This window comes from Delphinapterus leucas, chromosome 7 (assembly GCF_059928025.1).
Source record: "Delphinapterus leucas isolate spDelLeu-1000000601 "Yukka" chromosome 7, BTC_Dleu_Yukka2, whole genome shotgun sequence".
NCBI classification, from domain to species: domain Eukaryota; kingdom Metazoa; phylum Chordata; class Mammalia; order Artiodactyla; family Monodontidae; genus Delphinapterus; species Delphinapterus leucas.
The window spans coordinates 11,777,522-11,799,298 of record NC_143135.1 but is presented as its reverse complement, the minus strand read 5'-3'; the positions used below and the strand labels follow the sequence as shown (position 1 = coordinate 11,799,298).

The 21,777-nt window shown below is 41.8% G+C and overlaps 2 protein-coding genes across 12 annotated transcripts in view; one reads left to right on the top strand and one right to left on the bottom strand.

Moving 5' to 3' along the window:
- BTBD18 (BTB domain containing 18) overlaps positions 1-21,777 on the bottom strand; it is a 38,617-nt gene that overhangs the window by 4,813 nt on the left and 12,027 nt on the right. Inside the window, exon 1 of the mRNA XM_022591932.3 lies at positions 1,129-21,777. This exon is cut by the window's right edge and continues 12,027 nt beyond it. Coding sequence (XP_022447640.1) covers positions 1,129-1,252 — 124 coding nt within the window. The 5' untranslated portion in view covers positions 1,253-21,777. The remainder of the gene's footprint in view (positions 1-1,128) is intronic.
- Positions 8,805-21,777, top strand: part of CTNND1 (catenin delta 1) — a 46,864-nt gene continuing 33,891 nt past the window's right edge. For 10 of the 11 annotated variants that reach the window (XM_089914786.1, XM_022591928.3, XM_089914790.1 and 7 more), the window contains exon 1: positions 8,805-9,042. The gene's annotated coding sequence lies outside the window, so the exon portion shown is untranslated. Of the gene's footprint in view, positions 9,043-17,520; positions 17,575-21,777 lie in introns of all 11 variants that reach the window. The other variant, XM_089914782.1, reaches the window with a different exon arrangement.

Genomic DNA, 21,777 nt, shown 5'->3' with positions numbered 1-21,777 from the left:
AAATTGTCCCTAACACCCATCCCCCAACCTACTCAAGTCTGTGAAGGATGCTCCTCTTTTGTGCTCCTGTATCAGCTTATACTCACCCCAATGTTATTATACTGCCCGGTTATCTGGATGCACAGGTTATTTGAACGTCTCCCCTTTATGTGGTTTCCTTACGAGGATGGACTTACCTTCATATATACTATATATATGGCATATATATATACCTTCATATATACTATATATACTTCATATATACTATATGCCATGCTAGTAAAGTACACCAGGCAGTTGATACTTTTTATGTTTATTTTGAATTAAGGAATGCATCCCAACTCTGCACTTCCTAAGAGAACCAACAGACAAGTCACTTAACTCTCTAGGCCTCAATTCACTCATCTGTACTGCTGGAACCATGTAACATTCCACATCTCACAAGGCTGTTATAAGAATCAAATGAGACACTAAACTGTGCTATATGTACTCTGCAAACTGTAGAGTGTTACACAGTGTTGGCTGTCATAATCCTTTTTGATAAATGAAGAAAGTGAACTGGAAAGAGGTGAAGTTACTGCTCATTGTTACTGTTAGTAACAAAACTAGGACTTAAACTCGGACTCCTAGTCTTAGGCCTTTTACACTATACCAGGCTCTACCCCAAGCTGACTTAACATTTCAAGTGTAAAGGGAAGGGGTGGAAATAAGCTATATGTTTTTAGGTTTAACAACAAAACAATAAAAGCCGTCAATTTGAAGACAAGAAAAAAGGAAAATATGTAAGAGTATCATTTAAGTAAGTAATACTTACATTGTGCTTAGTACATTAAAAGTATTGTTCTAAGTGCTTTACGTATGTTAACTCAACGTTCACAACCATCCCACTACGGTGTATCCATGTTTTACCGAATTTCTGTGCTTACAAAACTTTATAATTAGTTTCATTTTTTAAGAGAAGGGGCATAATCTCACTTTCACTCATTGAAAAATGTACCTGTCCTAGAAACAGCTCTTTACCAAATAGCTTACAACACTCAAAGGCAATAATTACACACTTTCCTGGTTTTGTCCTTCACTGCTTGGCCCTGAAGTCATTTTATCTTAGTCTATGGTGAGTTTTCAGTTGAGTCCCTACTAGTCTCTTACCTTCTGCCTGCAGAAGGACATCACAGAACACACCACTCTGTTGCTGGTGATGAAGCTGCAGAAAAGCTAGCCGGAGGAACCGGGGATTCCTGTATAGGATTTTGGGACTGGCAGGAGAGGACATGTTGGTCTCTTAAACCTAGGTTTTCATGGATCAGATTCCTGTGGGTGAAATAATACCTTTCAGAAGCACAATTATACCTATTTTTTTTTTTTTTTTGTCTTTGAAATGACAGGGAAATTTTGAAAGTGGGAGACAAAAGCATGAGTTGAGGAACCATAAGCCCAGGAATTGTGCCAAGGGTATCTTAAGAAAGAACATCCTAGTGGTTACAGGTGGGAGCTCAGAAACAGCCTAGGTTTGAATCTCAGCTCTGTTATTTATTAGCTTAGCTGTATCATTTCAGGCAAATGACCTAACTTCTCTGAGTCTTACTTTTCTCATCTAGGAAATGGGAATGATAACAGTCCTGTACTTACCTCGTAAGGCTGTTTTAGAGATTTAATGAGTCCATTTTACCAAACCCAAATTGCTTAGTACTGTGAGTGTCTGGCACGAAACTAGCACTCCAAAAATGGAGTTGTTATTATCCTTAAACCTTCCTCATTCACATTGCCAGAAACTCAACTCCTATGGTGCTCACTACTCATATTCTTCCTGAGCACCACATTTCTGAATTTCATGGGTATATACTTCCCCAATTTAACACATTTTAACAAAACACTATGGAGTATTAAATGACCTCTAGGAAGCTGTACACACCTCCTTTTCTCTGAGCTCACTCTATCACACTAACCAGCAGAGGGTGCACAGTAAAGAAAAGAAGCTGCTGGACTTGGCGGGAAGGTCTCTCACAGCAGTAAGAATATTGCCACCGTGGGTTCGGATGTTCTTGACCGAAGTGAGCCTGACTCCACCTGGAAATGGGCAAAGAATCTGGCCTTTAGGTTTGTCAATCTGGTCAGTTCTCTGGCTAACAATAAAGCAAGGATAATTAAGCGTTCTACCCCTCCCAACACAAGCTGGGTATTCTGGCTTCAGGCTCACTGCGTCTCCAGCTTTTTGCACTGAGATCTCCACACTCACTGCACAGCTGGTGCTCCTTCCCTGGCACGCAGTTTTCTGTCAGGTGGCACAGAAGCTCCGAACAGTTCACGTCAAACTATCAGGAAAGAAAAGAGTGGAAAGGTAAATTAAGAAACTGTAGGCTCAGTTCCATCCCAGCCAGATAGATGGGGATATGGAGGATGGCAGCTGTTGCAAGGGCCCAGAGGTAGGCCCTGGGGAAGCTTCCCAATCCACCAGCACTGGGCCTTGTCCCCAGACCCAACCTGGAAGAGCTCTGCGGCAGGAGATGCTCCTGCTGTCCTCTCCGTGCTTGGGTCCTCGGTCCGGCCTGCCTTGCTTCCTCCCAAGGTCCAGGCTCGCGCGGGACGCGGCTGGGGGTGGGGGTGGGGTTTAGCAAAGCTGCACAACGTCCTGAGGGTTCTCCCCATCCAGAACCAAGGGAATCGGGGTTGGCGGGGGAAAGCAGGGCTTCAGGGAAGGCCCTGCAAAGCTGGGCGCCTCGGCCCAACTCCTTTGATGAGAGAGCTCTCGGCGCAAAGGTTTCTGGGAATGGAGCGTGGGGATCCCGGAGGCCCTAATTCAAGGCTCACCCAACACCGTCACCTCCGGCCGCACGGGCTTTGCAGCCACTCCCTGGTGCCCTCGTCCTGCCGCAGGCTCGGGGATCCTTATGCACTGGGAAGTGGTGACAGCGAAAGCCTGAGGCCACGCGGCCGGTGCCACACACCTCGCGCCACCTTTCCGCTCACCGCACGTCGCGGCCCCGACGTCCTTCCTCCTCCCCCAGCTCGCGGGCCTACGTCTGCCCGAATACGTTATCCCCATTGGCCGAGGCTCCTCAAAGAGCCAATCACAGGACGAGCGCTTTGGGCGGGAGGCTAAGTCTCGAGGGACTTGGAGGCTGCGGGAAAGCGGTAGGGCTGCAAGAGGAAGGGGGAAGGGCCCGCTCGGAAGGAATTCTTCTGGAAGCCAGCCTCGTCCTCTGTACCCGTTGAAAACACACGGAAAAGAGGCTCAGGACTCCCAACAGGGAAGGCTCCAAGGTGGTAGAAGGGCATCTGCGGCTTCCCTTTGAGGAGGCTGCGAATGGCCTCGGCCTCACTGAGAGTACCCCAGGCGTAATGGAGGAGAAGGCCTCTGGATGGCTCCAGTCGCACCTTGTCCCCCATGTCTCTCACTAGATGTCTCCTAAGGCCAGGAATGTTCTGGAACAAGGTCCTCGGGCTAGTTTCTGAATTCAAATTTTTCACAGATTCCACTCCAGCCCCGCATCTCGGAGACCTGGTGACCCAGGGGGTGGCAGAACTTTCCGTCTGGAGGGGGTCACTGGTGTTGATTTCCTTCGCACACTTCCCGACTGGAAACAGCTGTTCTTAGGGATGATATCAAAAATTAAAAGATCTCGACATTAAACGTTTAGAGAGAATGCCAAGCCACGTTAGAAATCTGGACAGCTGCTCTCTCCCCCGTGCGCGTTAGGACCCGGGTCCCGGCTTCGGGTAGCTGCCTGGTATGTCCAGCGCTGGACAGAGCCGGCTGAATCCAACGCCACTGGGGACAAGGTGTGGTGAATTCGCCCGGAGCAGCCCCTGCAGAGGCCAACTGGAGGCAGGAAGGACGATGTCTGAGAGAAGGGGAACCTGCCCACGGACAAAACGTAGAGGGGTGAGTAGTACAGGGCGCTCAAGTGTATCTTTATTGATATTTTACACCTTTTCAAAAAGGATTTGAGGTGGTTGACTGAAATATGCGGGGTGGGGGTGAATTTCCAAGTCAGGTAATATTTTCCCTAGTTTGAGGCTCCTGCTCTTAAAACGAAGAAAGAAACAAGGAACAGAAGACATTTTTGGTTGCCGTCATATTTTGAAGAGGTAGCAATTCGTGAAAGGACATAAAACTTAGCAGAAGGACAGGTTTTAGATGTTGTCAGCACCCACACACACACACAAAGCGAGCAAGCAAGGAAAAACAGGCAGAACAATACTTGTTCACGCATCTGTTACTGTGGAATCAAGACTAGATTACGCAGGTGCAATACCACTATAGGTGATTCTTTGGGGTTGTAAAGAAAATATAAGTATTACATCTCCTCATGAATATATTATCAGGATTAGATTAATTTTCAAGAGGTACTAGGACACACTTCTTGGTTTTATGTTTTTTTTTTTAATCCAATTTTAGTTACATCTTGTGTTAGTAGATTTTCCAAAGGGAATGATAAATGGCCATCCTACGCAGGGCTTCAAAAATGACAAACTTTGTATGGTAATGTGTTGTCATCAGAGGGTAGAAAAGAGTAAAAATGTTTTGTTTTCCTTTGTATGGCTAGCCAGTGTTTTTTTGGAGTTGGATTTTTAAAAATTTCTGGGCTTCCCTGGTGGCTCAGCGGTTGAGAGTCCGCCTGCCGATGCAGGGGACACAGGTTCGTGCCCCGGTCCTGGAGGTTCTCACATGCCGCGGAGCGGCTGGGCCCGTGAGCCATGGCCGCTGAGGCTGCGCGTCCGGAGCCTGTGCTCTGCAACGGGAGAGGCCACAACGGTAAGAGGTCAGCATACCGCAAAAAAAAAAAAATTTCTTCTCCTTGGCATTTATAGTTTTAGTCTGTTTTAGAAGTAGAGCCATCACAGCACAATGCTCTACCCTACATAATATTTTAACACTTTTTTTTTTGCGGTACGCGGGCCTCTCACTGCATCGGCAGGCGGACTCCCAACCGCTGCGCCACCAGGGAAGCCCCCAGCACTTCTTTTTTAAGTATAATTTTATTTCACGGCTCTTCTCTAATCTTTCACCATTTTATGGTATCTTTTCTTTGTGTGTATGTGGTGATGGTTGTTGGTGGAGCAGTTAAACTTTGAGAGCTGTAAGAGTGAGCACTGACTGTAGTCTTCCATGCATAAAAAACAAAACCAAAGAGCAAAAAAGGAAAGAAAAAAAAGCCCCAAACAAAATCAACCCTGCATCTCTGAACACATCCTCAATCCATTGACTTATCTCCATTTTTACTGCTACCGCTGTAGTCAACTCCATATCACTGCAACTTCACCTTCAAACTAATTTCCTTGCTTTCACTCCTGACCCTACCTTTTAAAATTATTATTATTTTTTAAAATTTTTATTTATTTTTGGCTGTGTCGGGTCTTCGTTGCTGCGCACGGGCTTCTCATTGTGGTGGCTCCTCTTGTTGCGGAGCACTGGCTCTCGGTGCGCGGGCTTCAGTAGTTGTGGCTCACGGGCTCAGGAGTTGTGGCTCACAGGCTCTAGAGAGCAGGCTCAGTAGTTGTGGTGCATGGGCTTAGTTGCTCTGCGGCATGTGGGATCTTCCCGGACCAGGGCTTGAACCCGTGTCCCCTGCATTGGCAGGCAGATTCTTAACCACTGTACCACCAGAAAAGTCCTCTTGCCCTTCCTTTAATCCATTTGTCACATAAGCAGCCAGATCTTTTCAAAATGTGGACTGGATTATGTCATTCTGCTGTTTAAAATCCCCTCAGGTTTTCTTCTACCTAAGAATAAAATCAAAACTCCTTTCTCTAACCTATAGAACCCTTCATATTCTGATTCCCACTATCCCTCCCTCCTCATTTCCAACATGCTCTGCTGGATCCAGTATGTTTCAGCCCCACACTTTAGGGCTTTGGCATTAGTAGTTGCCATTGCTTATATTTTCTCATGGTTGGCTGCTTCTTACCATTCATATTTCAACTTAAATGTCATCTGTCCAGAGGGACTGTCCCTGACATCCAGTCTAGAACAAGCCCCAAGTCATTCTCATCAGTCTGTTTTGATCTCTGCATAATGTTCCATCTGACATCTTATCTGTTAATCTTCTGCAAACCCCCCCCCCACACCACCCCAACTAGAATGTAAACTTGAGAGCAGGAAACTTGTCTATTTCATTATCCTTGACGTCTGGAAGAGTGGGATGGTGCTCAGAATAACCCAGAAGGAACTAGTCTTTTTTCTGTTCACTGAGTATAAACAGTTTTTCTCTCAGTGAGTATTAATCCTTGTGATTCTTTATTTGGAGATGGCTCTTTGAGATAAATTTAAAATTTAACAACTTTTTCACCACTGACTTAACTTTTTTGACTTGTATATAATTTTATTTTGAATGTTATCTACAAATTCATTAATGTTAAATGGCTTGTCCAGGATTATATAACTAGTAAGCTAACAGACTTCATTCATTTATTCATCTGTTGCTAAATATGAGATACAAGGCTGAGCTCTGGGGATACACCATAAACTAGAAAGACATTTTTTATGCCTTCATGGAGCTTATCTTCTGGTGAGGGAGACAGGAACACACACACACACACATACATACACACGAAAAAAGGAAGGCACAATACTTGCAAGTTAGTGGTGGTGTGAAGGAAACAAGCCTAATCCATCTCTAGAAAGTCATAGCATATTCTAGATAATGGCTCTGATCTAGGAACCAGTGAATCAACAAACTTATGTGTTGATTGTTTTCCTTTGACAATCATCTTTGGCTTTTTTTTTTTTCATCTTTGGCTTTTAAACTTGCTATGTAGGACTAGGAATAGATGGAAAGTAGAGGTAGAAGATGCGATAAGGTAACTGGAAAAGATTCTTAGACAATGAGAGTTAAAGGCTGTTTGTTTCTCTGTCAAATGTATTCATTTCCTATTCTATTACAGTTTGTTTAAACCCCATCAGACAAGTGCTGTGATGTCTGTAACGTCTTCCAGCACTTCTGAGAGAAGTCCTTTTTGGCCACATTACACCAAATATGAGGGTATATGAGACAATAGACCAAATATGAGGGGGTGGATAACGATCAGATAAACCTGATTAGAAGGGCACTTTCATCCTGAGGAGGAGCGGAATTCCAGTTTAGAAAGATAAGGAAAGGTCAGATTATGGTTAATAAGTGTTACTTTAATGTATTGGATGAATAGATATGGCATCTTGAAAACAGACGAGGAACTTGGCCTTTATCCCGACCACAGTGTAAGGTAATGGAAAGAGCATGGGCCTTGGAGTCAGACTGATGAGGGGCTCACTCCTTAGCCAGATGAGCTCAGGTTAGTTTCTTAACCTTGCTGAGCCTTGATTTTCTCATCTCTAAACAGTGGTAATACTATCTCCATGGTGGTGTTTGAGAAGTTAGGGACAGTGAGTGCAAAGTGCCCTCACGTGATAGATGCTTCATTTATTCGTTGCTATTATTGGGCAGTGGTGAATCACTGAAAGTTTTTTGGTAGGGTAGATATTGGTAATAATAACTCATTCTTATTGAGTTTGTACTGTATGCCATGCATTATTTTAAGAACCTTATGTGTATTTTAATTCTCACAACAGTCCTGTGAAAGAGATATAGCTATTATCTCCATTTTATAGTTAAGAAACTGAGTCACAGAGAGATTATATAACTTTTACAAGGTCACAAAGTATGTAGTACATTTACTTGATTAAGTATACTTACAGAAGAGAAAGGTTTGAAGCCAGTCAGCCTGACTGCAGAACCTATGCTCTTAACTATTTTAGATTATGAAACTGTTATGAAGATTCATTTGGTAGCAGTTTACAGGATAGATTTTTCAGTAAGAAAGAAAAATTTCAATTTATCAGTATGATTTTCACATAGCTAATCCCCAAATGACCATAAAATACTAGTCTTTGTCAAGCATGTAAAAAAAAAATTTTCAATCTCTGTCCTTCATGGCCTAATAGTCTAAGAACATATTAAAGATAACTCTTAATTCAGAAAAAGAATACTTGCTATAATCCTTTATTTAGGTCAAGCATAAACAGAATGTATGAACTAGACAGTCTTAAGCTCAAAGTTAACAAATAAATTGAATTTTCTAGGTATGAGATTTTCTTTTCCTTACACATGCTCTCGTCTCCTCCAAATATGTTGTTTATTGGATATCATTTACTCTCCCCCTCAAACCCACATTATTTTGATTTGGGGACAAATGGGAAGACAGTGATTTTCCTCAACAGCCTAGTGGATTCAGCTTCCTTCTGGTTGAAAGTATAGACACTGAAAATTGTTAACAAGTCCAAGCATTAGGTTTTCTAATTAACTCTAATGCATTTAAACCAAAACAATAAAATTGAGAGTTTACCTCAGATATCCCCTACCGTCCCAATCAACACATTGTAGTCCTGTTTCTAGCATTTCACGCTCCTTCCCTTCCTGTCTTCCTTTGGGGAAATGCTTTGGGGTAGAAAGCAACAAACCAAATAGCAGCAGGCAAATAAAATCAGCTCTTTTTTGCTTCCCCACCCGGAAAGGAAGGAGGGAGCAAGAACCCTACCATCAAAGAGAGCCGAGGTTCTTAGGCATGCCATTCTGAAAACCCCTTATTCCTTCAGCCCCCTTTCCCCGACCCCTCCCAGCTCTGCATAATTCCTCAGAGATCATATAGGTCTCCACTTTAAATATAAATATATATATAAAACTTCCCCCTGTCTTTTTCTCCTCCTCTTGCTCTCCCCCCCTTTTTTTTTTAATTTCCTATAATAAAGTTTCCTATTGGATAAAATCAGCTCCCTGATTTATGCCCGGCTCCTATTGGAAGTTCTCAGGGGCTGACATCACTTAGGAAAGCGAGGGGGTAGGGCTGCCAGATCAGTTTGTCACCACCCAGGCTCCCTAGCCTTTGGCTGGGTGCAACTTCCATTTTAGGTGTTGGATCTGAGAGAAAAAAAAAGAGGGAGAGAGAGAAAGAAGAGCAGGAAAGATCCTGAAAGGAGGAAGAGGTGGCGAAAAATCAACAACCTTGCTGGATTTGTCTTTCTCAGAACATTGACGAAGCCTTGGTTTTCTTTCTTAAAGGACTGGTTTTTAGAAGTCCACATTTGAGGTGTGTGCCTTTTTAAAAAATATGTGCATAGACGGGTAAAGGAGGATAAGCCAAGTTGAATTTTTGTCTTATGGTAACCGAGGGAATTTAAAAACGAGAGGGTCTGTTATGCTGACGGGTAACTTTTAAGCAGTTAATTTTTCTTTCTACTTATTTTGGGGGATTTTGGTATTTTATCATATTTAAAGCAAAGTAAAATATTCAAGACCCAGAAACAAACTTCTGGTCTCTCTAATATAGGGAGATGAATAGATTCAGGGGGGTGAGAGCAATTCCATAAATTTACATTTTGGCGTGTTCTTTGATTTTATGTATTTTTTTTTTCTAGGTTAGGCTAACAAACTTCTGTTTTCAGAGCCCAAACCAAAAGTTGGTTTTTTTGGCATGTTGCGTGTGGGTTGGGAAAGGAATTTGTCCGGGTCGGAAGCTAGTTATACAGATGGTTCTTCATACGTTTCAAAACTTTTTTTCTCCCTTTTAGCATTAGATTTGTGGAAGTGGAAAGTTGCAGGGAGCTTTGCAGCTTAAATGGTGATTTTTTTTCCCATAGAGAGTTTGAACGGCCCAGATCGGTTTCAGCCCTGCTGTTCCTGGGTGGATCCTTCTTTTACTTTTCCAGGTGTAGTGGGTAGGAGCCTCATTCTCCTTCTAGACTTAGCCTCCCTGCTTTGCCTTATAAAAGAAAATAAATGGATCCATGGTAACTGAATTGCCATCCCCTTACTTCTAAAACTACCTTTGCTAGCAAAGATTTGTGGAGGTATTGTATGTTCAGTCTGCATATACGATAACGTTTGGTTTATGTGCTTAAAGGAGTAAGGAAATTCTAATCATGCTTTTTAGTTCACCTGAGTAAAGTGGCACATGTGAAAATATTTTCAGCTTTGTGCTCTCTGAAAGGGCCTTGGATTAAAATAAGGTTAGGCTAAGAGTAAAACACTTAACACAAACTTTAGTGTTTAGGATGCAGTTGAGAAAGCACAAGGGGAATTCTTATTTTTAAACCAAACTGAAAGTTGTTTTTTGGAGGTGAGTTTTTTATTTGGTTAATTTGCCGTGAAATCAGAAGTTTTTAAGATCTGAAGGCCCATGACTGCTTTCATATCTTATATTTAATTTTAAGATTTGTTTTTGTTTTGCAAACACATTCTTGTAAAAATACTGATGCCAGATAACCATATAACCAACTCATCAGTGGCTGAAAACTGGATGTTCTCTTCCTTCTCCCTTTGAAAATGCGAATCATTTGAAAATTAAAACTGCAATAGATACTGCCTAATTGTAACAAGATGGGTCTTAATATGTAAGCTGCTCATTAGCTTTAAACTGGTATGTATCTATAATAATCCTCTGATTTTGTACCCCCCACCCCTTAATTCTTTTCAGACTAGAACACTTCCTTGAGTTTCTTTTCCAGACATGAGTATTTCTTGAAAGCTGATTTCATTCTTGTGAGGTTGTGGCTTCAGAGGAAATGGAACTTTGTTCCTTCTTTTGATATAATTTATGCAAGGGCTACAGTAAGATTTTCATGTCTGGATCTCCTAATTATAGCAAGTGCAGTTAAAAAGAAAGAAAAAGGACAACGTGTACAGTTTGTTGGGCTGTAGTTCTTATTTCATTTCCAGATTTTCAAATGCTCTTTCTGCCTTGACCCCAGCCTAGGGGTTTCTTGGTGGACCTTTGGAGAATTGGTCATGTTGCTACCAGAGTGTCAGTTTCCCACTCAGCCTTTAGGGGGAGGGATGAGGGAATCTGAAGAAGGAGTACAAAGGCAGTTTGAAAATAGGTTCTGGATGACTGAGTGGTGGTGGTTTGGGTCCAGCTTTAAATGCTGGGCTTTGTGTAGCTGCAGTGAACATCCTAGTTAACTAGTGTCCAGGACTGTTTCACGAACTGAGGCATTGTTTTGACTGGTGTGTACTATTAGAGCCTTTTGGATGATAAGATGGAAGATTTGTCTTTTACCTCACCTCTACTAGTTCTTCCCGGAAATATAATAAGGGGTGTGAATAAGTAAATCTTTTATTTTTTGTTTTGCTCCCCATTTTGGTTTTGGGGTAAAAAAAGACTAGTAAGTGAGAGTTGTGCAGATTTTTCTTTCCTTGTCTGACTCCTATATGCTGTTGGTTTCTTTGTTATATGACTAAGGTATGGTATGTTCCAGGTGGGGTCCTCCTTTGGGTGCTTAGAGCCCTAGTGCCTTTCTTAGGGTTCCAGTTATGGAGAGTTAGAGGGGTTAGAACATGTTCTTTCAGCTAGGATAAAAATGGGGACTATTGGAAATCTTAAAAATAAAAAAAAGCTCCAAGTAATTGCAATTCAGCCTTGAATTGGGTTTATGAGGTAGTTGCTCTCTAGGGATGAGTGAGAGAGGATGGATGCAAATAAATTAAGCACTGATCACTATTCAATTGGAATAGCAAAATGATTAGCTCTGTAATAATTTATTGCTTTCTATTTTGGTACCTGGTGGTCCCTTGTTAATAACTGCCCACCCTCCCTCCCCCACCCCCCTCCTTGTTTTTTTACTGAGTGCTAAGCATTTTGCATAAACTATTGTATTTACTTAATTTCCTACAACAACTTTTTGTTTGTTTCTTGGTTTATTTTTTGTTTTTTAAGGAATTTGAGCCTCAGAGAAGCTGAGGTTTGCTGAAAATTTCAGTGCTTGTAAGTGACCAAGGCCAGGATTAAACCCTGGTCTGACTAACTACAAAGTTAGTGGACTTAACCACTAAAACACTGCCATTCTCCACAGAGAATAGAAACAAGAGCCAGAACTTAAAATGAGCCCTTGCTAGAGGCTCATCTTGCTGAAGGTCAGTGCTCATTTAGATTTCCAACCCCCTCCGTGTTAGAGTAATGTATGTAAAAAAATCCATTTCCCGTAAAGCCTGTGGGGAGGTGGGGAGTGAGATATGTTAGAATGGATATTATTTCAATCTTTAGAACAGGAGTCTTTCCATATGCACACCATTGCCCTCCTCTAATTTCTTAAACTTACTAGAAATGTCTCAAACTTCATTTGATTGTCAGTGAAATTTCTTCTTCCAGAATTTTCTGGCATGTGGTTTGGAATGATATTGCCAACTTGCAGGGAGAGGTTTGTAGCAGGTAGTTCAAATAATGTTTATCACACTGTATTAAAATTGTCTATTTTTTGAATTTTTGCATTTTATTTAATTTATTTTTTATACAGCAGGTTCTTAGTAGTTATCTATTTTATACATATTAGTGTATATATTGTCAATCTCAATCTCCCAGTTCATCCCACCCCCCTCCCCCCACTTTCCTCCTTTGGCATCCCTACATTTGTTCTCTACATCTGTGTCTCTATTAAATTATCTTTTATTTTTGTCTTTCCCTCTGTACTGACCTGCTTGAGTGTAGGTACTGTTTTACCTCTGTATCCTCTTAGCACCTATCTTAGTGTCTGGGATATATTGAGGTGCTTAGTAAGCTTTGGTTAAATAGGCACTATGGGAATCAGTGAGGGACTTTTGTGGGGAAGGCTGAAAGGAAGTTGAAATAGGAAGCAATTCAACAAAGATTAATAAAATTGCAATGTAATTTTGAAACTTTAGTCTGTAGTTTCAACCTTTTACACATCTCCCACCTTCCTTTTTTTTGTTTTTGCGGTACGCGGGCCTCTCACTGTCGTGGCCTCTCCCGTTGCGGAGCACAGGCTCTGGACGCGCAGGCTCAGCGGCCATGGCTCACGGGCCCAGCCGCTCCGCGGCATGTGGGATCTTCCCGGACCGGGGCACCAACCCGTGTCCCCTGCATCGGCAGGAGGACTCTCAACCACTGTGCCACCAGGGAAGCCCCACCTTCCATTTTTAAATAAAGTTTCTGGAAATAATTGAAGATTTAAAATTTTAATTTCTCTTTAATCCTGTTTTCTTTCTGGGCAGACGGTACAAATAATAGTGTAAAAAGTAAGGGTCTGGGACTTCCCTGGTGGCACAGTGGTTAAGAATCCGCCTGCCTGTGCAGGGGACATGGGCTCGAGCCCTCGTCCGGGAAGATCCCACACGCCGCGGAGCAACTAAGCCCGTGCGCCACAACTACTGAGCCTGTGCTCTAGAGCCCGCAAATCACAACTACTGAGCCTGTGTGTCACAACTACTGAAGCCCACGCGCTTAGAGCCTGTGCTTCACAACAGGAGAAGCCACCGCAGTGAGAAGCCCAAGCACCCCAACAGAGTAGCCCCTGCTCACCGCAACTAGAGAAAGCCCGTGTGCAGCAACGAAGACCAACACAGCCAAAAATAAATCAATAAATAAATTTAAAAAAAAAGAAAAAAGTAAGGGTCCTGGTCAGTTCATTTCATACTATAGGCAGCTGTTAACTTCAACCACTGAAACCTTAAATGCAGCCATTTTCTTGGGGAGGGGAACTCATTACCCAGAACATATTAGGGCAGCAGCAGGGAAATATTGCTTCCAGCCATGTTGGAAGTGAATGGTTTTTATACTTGTTAATAAAAACAAAAAGCTTGGGAACGTAGTTTTTTTTTTTTTTTTCTCGGTACACGGGCCTCTCACTGTTGTGGCCTCTCCCGTTGCGGAGCACAGGTTCTGGACGCACAGGCCCAGCGGCCATGGCTCAGGGGCCCAGCCGCTCCGCGGCATGTGGGATCTTCCCGGACTGGGACACAAACCCATGTCCCCTGCATCGGCAGGCGGACTCTCAACCACTGCGCCACCAGGGAAGCCCGGGAACATAGTTTTGAACATTAGTGCTTCAAAGAAAGTATGTTTGGATATCATTGTACTTTTTTCACTGCTTTCACTGTGAAACTTCAGGAGATTTCGTTCACAAAGTGGGAAGTTTATGAGTTTAAGAACCCAAATTAATCTTCATGGGAAATTTGGAATAATAGTAACAAGAAATTTGCCTAAAGGAACGAGCCATAGGTTATCAGTATGTGATTTCATGTTCTCTTCCCTTGCAAAAGGGGTTAAATGCTTTGAGAAGCTGAAATAGGGATTGCTCTGCCTAAATGCAGCTGCCTCCAAGGTTTGCAATAGAGGGCATTGATACAGCCTGGCAGGGAGATTGTGAAGGCGGGGAAGAAAAACTGTTCTGGTTAGAACTAACAAGTGGGATATAAGGGTATGGATTGATTTGTATTTAGTTATATTGTATAATGTATTTTTAGAAGTAATTTTTTCCCATTAAGTCTACTTGGAATTGCGTGTTATTGATTATTAAATATTAAGTATTGAGAACGGGGCCCACATTTACTATTCTGGCTCAGGGACAGTGTTCCCCATTTTTAAGGCCATTTCCTCTCCAGTGAGTTCTTAAGCCTTTCTGGAGTGGTGTGGGCAATTTATTTTATTTTTTTTTTAATTTATTTATTTATTTTTGGCTGTGCTGGGTCTTCGTTGCTGTGCGCAGGCTTTCTCTAGTTGAGGCGAGCAGGGTCTACTCTTTATTGCAGTGCGTGGGCTTCTCATTGCGGTGGCTTCTCTTGTTACGGAGCATGGGCTCTAGGCGCGTGGGCTTCAGTAGTTGTGGCACGTGGGCTCAGTAGTTGTCGTTCGCGGGCTCTAGAGCACAAGCTCAGTAGTTGTGGCGCATGGGCTTAGTTGCTGCGTGACATGTGGAATCTTCCCGGACGAGGGCTCGAACCCGTGTCCTCTGCACTGGCAGGCGGATTCTTAACCACTGCACCACCAGGGAAGTCCCGGGGTGGGCAATTTAAATCAGGCATGTAGTGGGAACATTATAAGGATCCATAGTTTTCTTAAAGCCTTCTTTGATGGCTAACAGATAATTTGGGCATCACTTTCACAAAACTTGTGCCATTGTGTGATGATAAAAGAAACTTTAACTTTTTATTTTGAAAACATTTCAAGCTTATAGAAAAGTTGGAAGAGTAGCACAATAACTCCTATATACCTTTCATTCACCTTGACACCAATTGTTAAAATTTTGCCACAAATCCTTAATTATTCTGTATTTTTTGATCAATATGCTGACTAAACAGGGAATTTCCAATCTCAGTGTTCCATAAATGTAGAGAGGCAAGGCAGCTTTGCATGGTTAAGAGCATGGATGCCAGAGCCAGACTGCCTGGGTTCAAATCTTCTACCACTTAACTAGCCAAGTAACCTTGGGAAAATTGTTTAATTGCTCTATGCCTTGATCTTGTTTGTAGAATAAGGACAATAATATTAACCATCTCACAGGATTGTTGTGATGATGCAGTGACTTAATACGTGCAAAATTCATAGGATGTTGCCCAGCTCATGGGAACACCTTGTGTTTGCTATTAGAATGGATACTTTAAGTGAACTCAAACATCATTTGTTTGTTGGACTAAGTTCCTTCTAAGGTGTCTTAAAACCTGAGACTCTATGGTGGATATAGATGCTTATATTACAGAATAAATGGGCATCCTGGATGGATAGGCTAACTTTTTTTCTTTAATGGGGAAAAAAGTGCCTTTAGCAATAGGCAGGTTTGGGGAGTTACATGGGCAGGGTTGTCCAAAATATGGGTGCTAGGGGAATGGATAACCCTTAATAAAGTAAAGTAAGGTGTGAGTGAGGGAGGAGAAGCTGGTGGCAAAGCTTGAATCTCTTGCAGTAATTTCTTAGGAGTCTTGGATACTTGAGGGGAAAAAACAGCAATACAAGTTTCTCCCACCTTTTTGTGTCTACAAGAGACAGAACGCTAGCACCCAAGGATAAACTTCCTTTAATCTTGGCAGAGAGTGGGTTGAAAAAGCTCTCTTTGGGTTTATTATTCTTGACTTTGAACCAGATTCTTTTCCTTGCCGTCTCACTTGTCCAACCAGGATTTTTTAGGATAACGTTAGTTTTGAATGTACAGGAAACAGTTACGTAGCAATGAAGGCAGTTTTTTTTACTATGTCTTTCTTGAAATAAACCTCCCTTTTTTATGTTCAGGAAACATTTTCTATTTTCAACCTGTATTTAAACTGAGACATGTAGAAATTTTGAGTTCATCAGTGCTTCCTATGAGAAGTGTGCCTCTAAGAAAAAATGTCTGCTCTTCTATGTGGAAAAGCTAAACTGTGGCCTGTGGGAAATACATATGTGTTAGATGCAGCCTTGCCTGGAAACTTTTGGTTTCTTCCGGCCTAAGATTTTCCTTCTTTTTTTCCTTCCCTCATGCTAAATAACCCATGAAACTAGTGTTCTGAATAGTATTTAAACTTAATTTCTATTGACACTCTGTAGCTTCCTGTCATAACTCCTTCACCCAGCTCTCCATATTTTTTTTAAACCCCCATTTCCCTCTACTGATTCTCCTACATTTTCTTCTTTTCATTTGCCTTCCCCTTTTTATTTGGTGTCTCCCTTTGTCTTTTTGCCTCCCCTGTCTTTTTTCCCCTTAGATTGGTGGTCTTCATGGGCATCACTTTGCCTCACTGACACATAATGTGGAAGAAATTTCTTTTTTTTTCTTAATTTATTTATTCATTTTATTTTTGGCTGCGTTGGGTCTTTGTTGCTGAGCGCAGGCTTTCTCTAGTGGCGAGTGGGGGCTACTCTTCGTTGCGGTGCACGGGCTTCTCATTGCGGTGGCTTCTGTTGTTGCAGAGCATGGGCTCTAGGCGTGCGGGCTTCAGTAGTTGTGGCACATGGGCTCAGTAGTTGTGGCATATGGGCTCAGTAGTTGTGGCGAGTGGGCTCTAGAGTGCAGGCTCAGTAGTTGTGGCGCATGGGCTTAGTTGCTCCACGGCATTTGGGATCTTCCCGGACCAGGGCTCAAACCCGTGTCTCCTGCATTGACAGGCGGATTCTTAACCACTGTGCCACCAGGGAAGTCCTGGAAGAAATTTCTAGTTCTTAAAATAGAATAAATTGTACTCATGTGGTGAAGGTACAAGTATTAGGATACTGCTTTTGGTTTATTTCAATTAGGTCTAGATTAGGATTAAATGTTATGATTCAAGAAGATTGATTTCTTCTAGTAATTAAGATTAGGTTTTATTTTTTCGATTTTCAAATCTCATCCACATTTACTAATTAATTACTCATTTTGGTTCAGTTGACAGTAGAGCAAAAGATACTTAGTTTTCCCAAAGTAAATTGTCAATTTTGTGTGTGCTTCCCATGTTCTATATTGGAATGTGGTCTCATATTGAGAGGTCTCTTTGTGGAGTGAAAAGGTTTTTGTTTTAGGGAGCTTATATTTGAAAAACCAAAATATATTCTGGTGGTTGAGGTTATAAGACATTGTTATAGAAATTAAGTCAACTTCTCGGTACTTTTAGCAAGGCACCTACAGTTCCCATTTCATTGCAAGTGAAGTAAATCTCATTGAAATAAAGTAGCTGGTGTATATTCAGTACACTTTTAAAAATAGAGTGGTCTATTTTAAAGGAGAAATTGGTGCCAATCTGATTTCTTTCCGTTGTTTCTTTGTTGGAATGGGGGAAGTACTGTAACCTCTCTGTTGTTCTCTTCTCTGTTGACTACTTTGTAAACCAGGGCAGAATTGGCCATTTGAATGTCTACCCCGCTGAAGGTCAGCCAAATCTGCAGGTAAGGCTACTGGAGACCCCAATTGATGGGCCTAAGGTCACAATTAGAAAAAATGTGTAGAAAGAAAAATGAAATAATACCGATTTATTTTTCTAAACTTTAACTTTTTGTTTTCATTAAAAAAGTAAAACATCTTCATTCATTCATTCAAAAGAAATTTGAGAGCCTGCTATACACCAAATAGACCTCACAGAGCTTACGTTCTAGTTGGAAGAGATAGATATTAAGTAAGCAAGTAAATATATAGTAAGTCAGAGTGTGATAACACTATTGAGAAAAAAATAAAGCAGAATATATAGGGTGGTGAATAAGAAGTGCAGGGGTGGGAGTGAGGTTGTTTAATACAGAGTGGTCAGGGAGGGCCTCACTTACAAGGTATGTTTGAAAGAGACTTAAGAAATTAGAGATTGAAGTCATATAGATATGGGTACAAAGTGCAAAGGCCCTGAGGCTGGTTTGTTACCAGCAAGCAAGAGAGATGGGGGCAGTATATGTGTTCAGAGAGGTCCAGTGGGTGTGTGTTGGAGATAAGGGGGGACACAGTGTAGGACCTCCTCCTGCACTATACGGTACCAAGAAAAGTCTCCTCACTTCAGACCCCAGAGACAACAGCTGTTAACGATTTTTTGTGTAGGCTTTGTAAGGAGTTGAGGGAACACCTGGCCCAGCCCCCATCTTCGTCCCATTGCAGAAGTTGCATGTGAGTATAGTCAGCACATAATTTGCAAAGTAGCAGAATTTGCATAGGTTGATGACCCTTGTCTTGGAGAATGATAAAAGTAAGGCAACTACTTAGAATAAGCTTGTATGTGTTTGGGATGGGAGATCAAAATTTTCTTCCCTAGAGAAATCTATTTCTCCACCTTCTTATCTACAGATTCAAATTTCTATGAATAGTAGAAGTGACAGCCTTCTTTTTGAGTACATTGAGTTTCCTTTTGAGTACATTTGTTGATTTGGTTTATGACCAAATATTATGCCTACCCCGCTTATCTGCTGCTTTTCGTTTTGCTCATTAGACCAAAAAGCTCCTGCTTCCCCGCAGCCCTAATCATTGGAATTAAATGGCTTCAGGTACCATTTTATAGGTCACCGTATCCATATTTCTGCCTGGCACATCAGGGGACATGATCAGTCCTGATAACTAACTGTATGTCTCTTTTCCCTTTCTATATGTGTGTTTAAGCAGTAATGGTTGTTAAAGCGTGTTGCTGAACCGCTTGGCCTGGTTGGCTTTGGTGGGATTGAAGAAGAAGCACCAACTGTTTAGTGATTGATGTTCTGTGGCAACCCCATAATGGAAAGTAAAAGGATATTTGATTACCAGAGTAGCTGTGTCTTGAATCACCCATTCTTACTTTCCCTCTCAAGATTTCTGGTTTAGCTAGCTTGTCCTTCAGTGAAAGAATTTCTCTGTCTCTCTCTGTTTGGAGTTTAGCCCTAGAACTTGACCTGGTTACCCTCTCTTCTTTTTAATTATAACTATCTAGTTGTCATTCTGTTACGTAATATCATCCTTGGGCCGTGACCTCAATCAGGAAACATTTTTCCCCCTTCCATCCGCTTCCTCTTTGGTCAGGTAACTGTATATCATCTTGCAGGAAATACTCTAGGCAATCAGATTCCCCCAAATTTTGAAGTTGCTTTAAATAACTGCTTGATGTGTATTACTTCAGCATTTATAGATGTTTGTAGTTGTCTTGAAAGTATGTCTTTCCATGCCATTCTTCTTTCCTAAGTCTTCAGTGACATGCTTCTTTGTGGAAATATTTCTCTTTATGCCTCTTCTAAAAACATCATGCTACTCACTTGCCCTTACTCAAACCAGAAGTTAGTGACTTGGATAAGTGTCAGAGGTAACACTTGAATCCAGAGTTTCTGGTTACTTCTATTGTCAACTGGGCTAAAGTTATCTAGGGTCTTGAATGCTAGATTTAGGACTTTGGACTTCTTTGGGGATGGAATGTGGAACAGTCTTTGAAAATGTGGCACAGCTCTTTGTTCCTTGGAGGAAAGTTAAACTGAGTCATTTAAAAAATAACTGGGTTTACAAATTGGTACATTGTCTTCACAACAGTTGCAGGTTACATGGTGGCACATTTTAGATTATTAATAACTCGTATTACTCTTAAATATGTACATATGTGACAACATGCATGCAGTATGAAATTATTATATTGGCAACTAGATGAACATTGAATCCTAGAATTGTGTATGGTTTCATTTTTATAAAAATATTTAATAAGATTTGGTTGGATTTTCATATTATTAAATAAAAATTCTAGCTCTGTATGTTAAATTAAAAAAAAAATAGTTGGGTTGTCCAATCTGCAGTGTAAATAGGGATGTCCACCACTGTAGCAACTCAGGATTCCAAAGTGAGACAGTTCTTCCTTTTAGGTTCTGAGTCTAGAATATAGCATTTAGGATTGTGTCATTCTGGCCACTTATGTATTTAAATCCATGCTTTCAAATCCAGACTGAACAATGAGCTGTCTGCTGAATAGTAAAGCAGGTCCAAATAATGTATTTTATAACTAATACTTTTTTGGGAGAGGAATGTGGTGGTCAGAAGGTTGTCAGGGATAGGCCAGTACGGTGGTTCCCAATAGCTGACTCTCAGAATCACTTTGAGGGCTTTTTGCAAACATGAATTCTGAGGCATTCCCTCCAGAAATTGAGGTATGAGGGCTGGGGAGGTAGATTTGGGAGATTGTATTTTTAAAAAAGCTTCCCAGGTGATTCTGATCACTTAGGCTTGAGGACCACAAAATCTGAACATTTGAGTTAAGCTACATATCTATATGATTTCTCAGATGGGTGGTTATTTACTTAGTATAAGAAGTAGAGAAGAATAGTTCATGGTGGTAGACACGGTAAGAAGGTGGCTAATTTGAAGTTTTCTACCTCTGTATCCCGTATTATTTTGGAATTACAGATGTCACTGCCTGATTTGGGGATTCTGCCAGCACTTAGTATGGAATTGAGGACTTGCCTCTTAGGGGGAAGGGAAACTTGTAGACCATATCTCCATTTCCCCTCTCCATTTTGAAATTGTGGAACAAATTCAGGAGAGGATGTTAACATTGAAACTCAGCTGGACAATTTGTTTAAAACTCGACAGGAAGGGCCAATGTTACTTCCTGTCTGAAAAGGAAGTGCTGGCTTCCTTCCCTTCCTCCTTGGCTAATGCTGGTCAACTTAGAATATGGGTTGGGGAGGGGCTGATCACATTAATACTTCAGCTGGCTGTTCATTCCATGGGAAATAGGGCTGTCATCAATGTTCAGTAGCCCAAGCATTTGCTCCCTTCTTTCCTTGCTTGTAACATGGTGATGGGTGCTCTGTGGGCTCCTGTCTACTTGCCCTTATGTGATAGCCCTGTGCTAGGTTTGGCTGTTGCAGTTCAGGAAGGCTTCCAATCTCCCAGACATTATTTTACATTCAACCTTATACCTCCCCTGTATTCCCTGACATTTGAAAATAGATCAAGGAGTTGTAGGGAAGAAACTGCAATCCATTTGACACTGAGGGGTAGGTTGTGGAAAGGAGAACATAATTGGGCAGAGGGGAGTGGATGACAAAAGTTTCTTATTTTAAATTGAGCTGAGAAAGCATTCCTTCTAAGTGGGGCCAGTTGGCACTCTTCCTGCTATTTTAGTTCTGGCTTCTCCTTCCTACTGGCCAGTTGTATTACGTGTTTGATGTGAGCTTGAACTGTGGTCTCTGGGGCTGGGGGGAGGGAGAGTGGTGGAAACAGCTGGTGCCTTCATCAAGCTATCTCAATTATGCTGCTTTTCAGGGTGCTTAGGGGGAGGGTGGTAGAGGAATTGGATGTGTGTTAGCAGAGTCCTAGCAACCCTCAGTAGTGGGATTGGATTCTTGGGCACTCTTAATGCTATGTGGGATGTTGGCTACTTGGAATGTAGCAAAACCTTTTCCCAATCACATTCTTTTCTCTGCCTCCCCTCCCTCCAGTTCTTTCAGCTTTGGGCCTGACTTGGAGAGAAAGGGGGTATGTGGGAAGTTATATAGCAAAACAAATTCATACTTTTCCATCCATTGAGTATTCAGCTTAAGTCTTGGGCTCTTCCATTGACTTTCTCCTTACCCATTTGTTATTCCTTTGGTTGGGTTTTCTAAATGTCTGCAAACAGCCAGAGATACAAGTAGACCAGGACTTTTGAAGAAGTTGTGCTGAAT